Below are 9,978 nucleotides of genomic sequence, written 5' to 3'. Positions count from 1 at the left end.
TCTGAACTCATTTTTTCTACTCATTTATACAAATCTTTCATATAAATTGAAAAAGTAGGACAGCTTGTAAAGACTGGCAAAAAATGTTATATATATCATATGGTTATGGTATTTTGGGATGGTTTCCCAAACGTTCAGTGTGCACTAGTCTCTATAAATGACTGCACATTTTTGGCCAATTAATTCAGTTTTAAAAGTGTTACTGTAAAAGAAAATATTTAATGGTTCAAAATCTAGCACAGAGACTAATCGTGAGGCAGTAGGTGATTGGGGTCCAAAATGAGCAGGCCCCTCCATAAAGGGTTAGATTATGAATCATATAAGGGTTAAATAAAATATAAAAACATCAAAAGCTGCTTACAAAATTGACAGTCCTTTTAAATTCACAAAATGGTATTAATGTATTTAATTAACTTGATTTATTTAGCTGAACATAGCAATGCAGGATGCCATTTGATGGCATTTCACCTGAAAGATTTTTCACAGACCATTGTGTGTCAATCTTTCTACCACTGGATAAAGTTCTGAAAATCTTTAAAATTTTGATACTGCTCAGCTCTGTATATCATAACTTTAATATTCCATTTTGTAGTTTTATAATTAACAGGACCTATTGTTTATGTAACTAACATGTTTAAGTTACAAAGGTGGTATCTTCTACAATTACAAACTAGTTTACTAGTTTTGAACTGGGATTGACCATCTCAATAATGATTCTAACCTTTTGCACCATCATATTTCCATTTAATTTGAGGGAGGGAAGTTTGTTCTCAAGCTACTCTTGTATCATGCACCAGTATGAATAAGGGGTCTAGCCACTATAGGAGAACTGCAAAAATGAAAAAGAACAAGCCATCCATTAACACCTGCTATAAATGCTGCATTGTTATATGCAGAAGTCGTTTTTAGTTTTCTTTTTAATTAACGTTTAATTAACTTTTTTTTTTCATCAATTATCATTTTGGACAATTGTAACAGACATTCAAATTACATATTTGATTTACTTTTATGCTGAAGTTTGTTCATCAATCATCAGGATTCCTCTGCTAGTTTAACTGTATTTTCACTAGAGTATCGGTTTTATTTTTTACACTTGTAACAGGCATTAAATCTACGTAATTTATTTACTTTTATGCTGAAGTAGCAGTCTTCAGGAACATTCTGTGACACAGATCTTCTGTCTCACGATACAGTCTGGTTGAGATTTTAGCAAAGCGGTGCAGAGCGATAGTCAGAGGTGTCACATACCGCCCAAACCTTTAAATCGTTTAGACTCAAATTGTGTTTCATGTTTCAGGACTGTTCAGCACCTGTCCTATAAGTCCTAGTCACTATTAACTCATTTAGCCCCTATAAACATGATATTAACAACAATAACAATAATAATACGAATGATTAGAAGAAATTGACTTTTTTTCATTCTAGTCTATTACGAAATTAATTTTACCTGTTATATAAACAATTAAAACCAGCTCATATTACAATTTCAATATTTAAAGAATACAATTAGACAATGTATATCTATGCTACGAAAACAATAGCATATGCTAAATCGCCAATAAGACATCTGTAGATTGATTGCTTGAAAAGTTAAAAGGTTAACTTTGCTTAATGATTCAGTAAATGACTGAGCGATGGGACACGGGCATCACTCTTCGTTTTATTTTACATCGCTTGGCCAGGTCTAGGAGAGAGAGTGTGTTAAATATTACATATGTAACAAAATATATTATGTTTGTACTCTGGAATTTTCATTTCAATTTTACCTTGTCCACTGAGGCAACATTTTGTGCCAACCAACTCGCAGAACTGCCGTGCGTAATGCAGGACTGCCCAAGAGGTAAAGTGCAGACGTACTGATCGCGTTAAAACGCGCCATAATGGCGAATAGATTGGTGCCCTCGTTCCTGAAGTGTATTCCGTACCTGCTCGACTGTTTTATAATAATGTTGACAAAGGAAGGGGTCCAGAGAGTTAAAAAAATTATAACTACAAAAATTATAATCCGTAAGGATTCTTTCTTATTATCTCTCTCCGGGCCTGGTGGCTCTCGTGCCAGTTGATAGCGAGCAATGATGTATAATTTTATGGTCATGACTACTTTAGTCAGCACTATAACCTGTAAACTGGCAATGCTAAACGCGTATATTTTGGTAGCTACGGAAACTGACACCATATTTGATGCAAGCAATTGAATATAAACATGGAACCAACAATACACACAAACTCCAATTACAATTGGTCTACAAATGAAACGGTTATAAAAGAAGGGGTGACATACAGCACAGTACCGGTCAAACTGAGCAAACATAAATGTCAGAATGTTCACACCAAGCAAAGATGGGAAAATGCCGAAAGTTCCATTTCTGGATGGATATCCTTCTTGAACATCAAAAAGACACAAATAATAAACGGAGACGCCAGTTAGAATATCGCAAATGCTTGTGTTGATCATGAAAATAAATCTGTTCTGCATTCGGAGAACTCTCGTTTTTAAAATACCTATGGCCACGGAACCAGCTAGAAGAAAAGCGCTTGTGGCAAATACAATATGGAAAGTAAAGATAAAATAATCTTCAGGATGAGTAAAATCAACTGAAAGAGGAATGCCACGGACAGTTGTGTTTTCTACACACAATGCTCCGTTCATGTTTGGCTGATAAAAGAATCATTTTCAGTTTGACAATGACAGCGTTTTTAAAGACTGACTTTACTACACCCATTAGCCTCTAGTGGTCTCGTTATTCAATTCTCAAACGAGTTTTTTTGTTTGTTTTTTTTTTAATGAAGTCCGATTTTTTTTTAAAATGAAGGAATCGAATTTATTTCACACACACACACACACACACACACACACACACACACACACACACACACACACACACACACACACACACATATATATATACACACATATATATAAATTCGATTCTTTCATATGAATCCGTTATAGCACAAATGATCAACATATGGTAGCGACAGCGCGGATGAAAAACCAGAGAAATTTCTTTTATTGCGAGTTTAAAAAGACTTTAAATCAAATAAGCAGAAAATGAACTTAACGTGAAAAAAAGTGGGTTGGGATATCAACAGAAACCACGATGAGGACAGAACTTTTCTAGGATTAGGAAATTAACAAAATATGAATGACTGACGAGACTAATATGAACCAACCACAGCCACACTAATCAAATATTTTAACATTAGTTTGAGTGCATATGGTTGTTCAGTTGGATGTATAGTGGTTTAAAAGGCAGTTTCAGAGATATGTGAAGAGATGAAAACAGTGTCGTAATTATTATTTCGATTTCTAAGTCCAGCTGAGGTCTGTTCTTGTGATAGATAATCTAATAGTCAGTATTTCCACTGTGCAATAGAAACATGATTTTTGTTTTTCCAGTTTAATGTATTATTTTATTTGCAATCATTGAAAAACAAAACAACTAAAAAACTATTTGAACACTAAATTTGAACAAAATAATCCTGGGAACACTCATCGTTCCCCACTCCACTCTCCTGGTGACCACTCCCAACATCCAGTGTTGGATGCCACACAGCTTGCTCCCTCAAGGGTCAGCTGTACCCAACAACCCAGGCAGCCTTCACAAAGTCTCTAAGGTGCTTAGGTGTGTGCTGCTCATGCCGTGGCTTCTCTGCAGCCAAAGCCCCAGCTTTCCACCATCTTGCCAATTTCCAGTTCCAGCCTGGCCTGTTCCCAGTCCTCCCTCAGGGCCATGCCCCCAACACAGTGGCCTAGTGAGGTCTCCCTTTCAGAGATGCTCTGCCCAGACCCAATATAACATCTCGCCCAGGTGCTCATTAACAGCACAGGGTCCCTCCCCTACTGATTGGAGCTTGGGATAACGTTCATTCTGGTGGTGTGGGTTTTATAGCCACAATTGCATGACCAGCGATAGCAGCTGTCCCTGCAGGACGTCATATGCCTGCTTTTGGCAATCAATGGCATTGCCCTTGTATCCTCTGCTGAGCTGTTGCATAACATGGAGGTGGTTGCAGAACTCCTCAGCATATCCTCTGACTCTGGAGGATAGCTGAACATGAGTTCCTTTGGCATACTAAACTGTCAAAGGAAATGATGGTGCCTTAAATAACTGAATATGGAGATCAGCAAATATATGCTCAACTTCCCATTAGAATGCAGCCCCCTTCACCTTGAGCTCGAAGTGGTGTGGCTATATCAGCAAACCTATACACAAAGCATCAGTAGTATGAAGCCAAGTCCAGGAAGCTCCACAGATCACGAATAGTCCACAGTGTGAGTCACAGTAACACTGTATCCACCTTTCCTGGATCGTTTTTTTACTCCAACTCCCCCATGACATGATCCAGGAAGATCATATGCCACTGAAGAATTTCTTTAAATTTCTTTTAATATAGCTAGAGGTTTGCTGACTTGATAGCCTGGAACACTTGCTCTAGGCAGATGAGCAAATTGTTGAAACTGAGCACGTGAACCAGTACATCATCCAGGTAGATAATCCACTGAACCTTGGGGACCAGTAAGCACTCACTCCATGAAGTCTGCGAATGTGTCTGTTGCATTACAACACTCTAAGGCCATCACCCTGAATTACCACAATCTTGTGCCTAGCATGAGTACCATCTTCTGTTTAGTGTCTGGAGAGAGTGCCACATGCCAATATCCACACTGCAGGTCTAGTGAGCTGAACCCCCAGCTAGCGGATCCAAGGCATCCGCCTGAAAGTGGATATGAGTTGGGATTTGTGACAGCACCGAGCCTACTATAGTCCATGCAAAAGCACCAGCAGTTATCCTTTTTCTTTGTCAGGACCACTGGTGCTGCTGAGGGGATATTCAACACTGCCAACCAGCCCCAACTGTCTTCCTCTTCTCTGCTACTAACTAAAAGAAATCCAATCTGAGTATGCACACATCTCATATAGGTGCAAGCCAGAACTTCTACAACCTCTTCAGATAGAAGAAGTATAATCTAACAATATGAAAGAAGCAGTGTCCAAAAGAATAAATGCCCTATTCACCAAAGAACAATCCAAATATACTCTCAATAACAGTGCAACAGAATCCTGACTGTGGATCCACCCAGAGCTGAAATGGAAAGGTACTGTAAGAGCATATGGGTGAATGAATCAACACAACAGTGTTCAGTGGTTAAGATCTCTGGAAATAGAGCACCACAAACTGCCAGAACAAGAACTAATCAGCCTTACAATAGCATGTCTCCAACAGTGGGACACAAACATGAAACACCATTGATCTGACCTGATCCATGTTGCTGACTAAAGGAACCAACAACTCTTGAGATCTCTTAACAACTGAGCATTACTTTTGTGTGATAATTCCATCTCTCATTTACTCTTCCAGTTCTAATCTGTTTCATCTTTGTGTGGCTCCATAGTCTAGGTTTTATTGCATTGTAAATGAAAGTATACTTTAAATAATTCTTTGGTGAAGAGGGTGTTTATTCACAGGCAGCTACTTCTTTCATGTATCTCTGCAGTCTGGCTGCCAGTGGTGTTTACCAGACCCCAATACAGATATCTGAAAGTATGAGTTTGCATTTCAATATGCAATGCAATGTGTAAATAATGATTATATCTGATTATTTTATTGAACTCCATGGAGCTGTAAGACTACCTCCATAGTTAAACTCTCCTGCCCAGCATATAAAACTGAAGATCACCAGGAGGCCATGTATGTGCGCAGAGGACAAACACACAAACAAACCTTAAAACGATCTCATTTGATGTAGAAGTCCCAGAGCAGAGAATCACAGTAGGCCTGGAGCATCTCTGGGAGCTCATTAGCAGTGTTTTCCCCTCACTAAACGCTGCTACAGCTGTTAACTAGGGCAATCTACAAATTTCCTAAAAATCAAAGGCAAAATAGCAATAAAATTAGGACATCTAATTATACCCAAGGTAGAGGTGCTTTCATATCATGTTTCTTTGGCAGTCAAATTATGTCAAATCAAATCGGTATCAGAGCTCTACTGTACTCACTCAAACCTACACAGGTAAGGTTGTTCTCTCAAGTCACACTGAGAAAATGGATGTACTCTAAACTTTAAGCCAATTAGTTGTGTGTTGTATTCTCTCTGAGAAAGTATGTAGGAACAGATTCTTTAATTAAAAATATATTATCTTTCATTCTGTTCCCTGTTCTAATAATTTTAGCATGTCTAAATAAACATAAAACTTTCTTTCAGAAGAATGATTTTATACTTCATATTTATTAAATATGCAGTTATATTGGAGATTTGTATGAGACTTCTGTGACCATTTGTATTACTAGAAATGTTAATTGCATTTATTAGTAAAGCAAACAAAGAATATTGATAGGAATATTCATAGAATATTGTATTCAGGAACAGTGGTTATCCCCCTGCACAGTTTAGTGATGTAAAGCATCCTTTTCAGTATATGCACTCCCTCAGAGAGCACATGTGACTAACGCATGCCGTGGCTAGATGTGCCTTAGAGTCCTCCCAAGAGACTATGGAAAAAAATACGGTAGATGGTCAGTGGTCTGTTTATTTCAGATGGGAAACAAGGTGCCTCTCCCATTTGACTGTCTCTCTGTCCAGATTTGGTGATTCCTGTACAGGTCATCTCTCCTGCTACCCCCAGTGAATATTCTCCAGAGACTGATGGACTTATGATAGGCAGGTAGAGCCTTCCTTGTGCTTTCTCCCCAATTCTGAGGCATTAATGATATTAGATGAGAAATTGGCTCATTTGTGCCCTCAGTCTGCCATTAAAGACCTTATTCTGAAATATCTAATAGCCTTTTTCAATAGACACATTGATTATTTTTAACACAAAAATCATCTTAAAGTGTCTGATCAAGCAACGAACAACACCATGGCTGCAGCTGCTAATTACCAATCCCAAAACACTTCCTCAAATTGGACATAATTTGCAATTGCTTAACCACTGCCTGCAAATCTAACTCTACACCAATCAGCAGACTACTTCTGGTCAATAGCCAACATTTTGCAGCCACGTAGGACAATGTTCTATTCCATCACACATCATACATTCAATTTTTACCTCCATATTCCCCATTCCTCAAACCTTTTGAGGAATTATTTTCTCCTGGAGATGGATAGTGTATGATTTCTATCTCTATGACCAAATGCCACTTTAAGATGCTAAGACTGACATATAGGGCAATCACAGTATTACACTGCCAGAGCTGGATCAAGTATGTCTGGAGATTTTTCCCACACTACATTGACAGGGAAAATATTCTGTGTGGTCTTGATGAACATGCGTGGCCCAGTATCAGGGATAGGGTAGATCAGGCAAAGAAAATGGCAAACCTTAAACTTTTGTCTTTTGTAAAAACAAAAAGAAAAAGCTTGTATTACAATATATATTATGAAGCCCAATAAAATTACTATAATTACAGTGAAGAGGATATGATTCTCATTCTTGCATTTCACTTTGTTGGATTCATCTGTTTATGTGTACTGATGATTTTACTGTAATTGTAATGAGTCATGGTGGATTACAGTATGGATCCTAGGTACAGTAGTAAAAAAAACATCCATAGCACTTTACGACCAACCCTAGGTTGTGATCTGAATCTTTGAGACATGAAGTTAGTGTTTTGCCTGTGAATGGTTTATGAATGCTTGCATGTGTTTTATTGGTGAACTTCTGTGTTCATGTTTGAGTGAACTTTGTTAGAAGGTACAGGACCGACCATTGATAGAGGCCCAGAGATGTATTATGAGTATATGGTGAAAATATGAGTGATAAATATATGGTATATGGTGTGTTTTACCCAGTATTTGCTTACTCTTTTGAAATTGGTAGCTGTTAGGAGTCACTGATGCAAGATCTGATGGTTTTGTTTTTGATAGATGCAGAAAGCTTTTCCAGTAATATGGCCAGTAAGTTTTCTTTTTCCAGTGATAGACAGTGATGGTTTTCCTTGATTTCCAGTTCATCAAATGGATTCCTTGCTGATGGTTAGCACTACCAGCAGTTATCTACTGCTGGCTTTGGTCATCCTGATTGCTGATGTGTTACCTAGCTGTAATGTTTTTAAGGACTGCTCAGAATCCTTGTTTAGAATTCAAATTCTGTATTAATGATGTTCTGGAAATTTTGTAATAATTCTCTCTCCAGCCCCCCCACCTTTTTTTTCTGCACGCAATTTATAATGGAAAGATTAACGTTACTAGTAAAGCCCTTAAATGTTGTTTTCTTGACTTCTGTAAATTATTGTCATTGTTATTATTTCTTATTATTTTTGCTTGGTTTGACCCTCAGTTAATGAAAAATGTAATTGATGTTGGTAATAGATGGGGGCCTTGTTAGCTCTTCAGTAATTTTGCTCAGTAATCCTCAAGACAACTGGATTTGGCCATGTTCATTACACCTGCAATGATCTTACAAGTTAAATTCTAATCATCTGTTGAATCTTAATCTACAAAAATTATTTTTTGATTCAGCTAAATGTTTTAACCAGAGGTATCCAACCCTACTCCTGGAGATCCAACATCCGTAAATTTAATTTCCATGATTCAGGGGAAAAAAACAACCCTTTTGGAAATATTAAGATGCCCTTGACATACATATGAATGGGATATAATGTTCTAGTTTAAAATTCATTTTGTAGGGAGAGATCGATCTCCACAAGTGTGGTTGAATGGCCCTGTTAAAAATATTGAACACCTTATTGTATTGGAACTATACTATGCTTTTCGTCCAGCAAACTGCCACAATTTAAATTTAATGAAGTGGTCTGGAATTGTTCCCTTATACTTCTCAGTACAGCGGCTGTTTGCGCTTCATTTTGCTTGTATTTAACACCACCTTGTGGTGCACAGGGAACATTATTTTAAAAACTATTTAAGAAAAATATGAGGCATATGTCATTAACCGAACCTCACACCTGAAGTTCGCAATGTTCTATGTCAGTTGAAGCCATATCAATGTAAAGATTTTTTTTTTTTCATTTTTTTTTTCTTTCCATTAAATAGTTCTGGTCTTTAGACAATATTGTGCCCCTTTTTGTTTCACACACCAATGAATACACCTGTTATGAAAAGTCCTATATAAATACATTTTGATTTGATGACAATTTCATAAAAAAGGATGATAAAATGGTGTTGGTATCCACCAACTTGATCATTGTTCTATTATATACAGTTCTTGGGAATAATTAACTTTTGTTTTCTCAAGCTATTTTTGTACTTCTTGTATAAAGATAACACACATTAAAATAATACATTATAAATAATAACTCCCCCCTCTCTTGGCTATTATGAGCAATGCCTGCAAATTTACTTTTCTAACAGATACTTTATTTTGTTATAATTACACAAACTTCTGCCCCATTTATTTGATTTGACTAAAAGACATGGCTTATACTGGTGCGGGACTTTTGTGCTGTAATATTCCCTAATCTAAATTTCCTCCTTCCCCTTTGACCCCTTCTTTGGTTTTTTATGCATGATGGGATAGTAGTGTGGGTGACGTCTGCAGGGAGGGAGCGACTATTCTCCACAACATCACAAATAAAGACATACAGCAGTGAGCTGTATGGACGACAGAAAAAAAGCAACGCTAGGGGTAAAACTCGGGGTGCGAAGATGTAGGCAGGGGCCGCAGTAACACTTGAACCGTCTTCCAAAACGCAGTATGGCAAAGTAATTACGCTGCACTGGGCGAGTCTTCCTGTGGACGTAAATAGAACCAACAAAGGCAAAACAAGGTGCAGGTGCACGTGGTTAGTAATCTGGTGATTAGGAGCGGGGTGTGTGAGTATCCCTCGGGGGTGTCTGGCGCACCATGACAGCGTTTCCTTTTCAAGTTAAAATGCATTTAATTTAACCTTTCAGAATGATGAAAACTCATGAAGCATATTTTAATCACTGTATAGTATTACTCTTACAATAACTCATTGTATTTTTTTGTTGTTAGTTTTATAATTACGCGGATTAATATTATTGAAGATGTACTG

General features: G+C 37.5%; 1 protein-coding gene across 1 annotated transcript; it reads right to left on the bottom strand.

Moving 5' to 3' along the window:
- Positions 1-1,706: 1,706 nt before the first annotated feature.
- On the bottom strand, positions 1,707-2,650 carry LOC113570575 (uncharacterized). The gene has a single exon (XM_035524392.2). It carries the CDS (start codon positions 2,648-2,650, stop codon positions 1,763-1,765), a length of 888 nt encoding a protein of 295 aa, XP_035380285.1. The 3' UTR covers positions 1,707-1,762.
- Between the last annotated feature and the right edge of the window lie 7,328 nt (positions 2,651-9,978).

Source organism: Electrophorus electricus, chromosome 7 (genome assembly GCF_041902795.1).
Source record: "Electrophorus electricus isolate QZ-2024a chromosome 7, ASM4190279v1, whole genome shotgun sequence".
Lineage (NCBI taxonomy): Eukaryota > Metazoa > Chordata > Actinopteri > Gymnotiformes > Gymnotidae > Electrophorus > Electrophorus electricus.
Note: the sequence above shows the minus strand (reverse complement) of the source record. Positions and strands in the feature narration are given on the sequence as shown.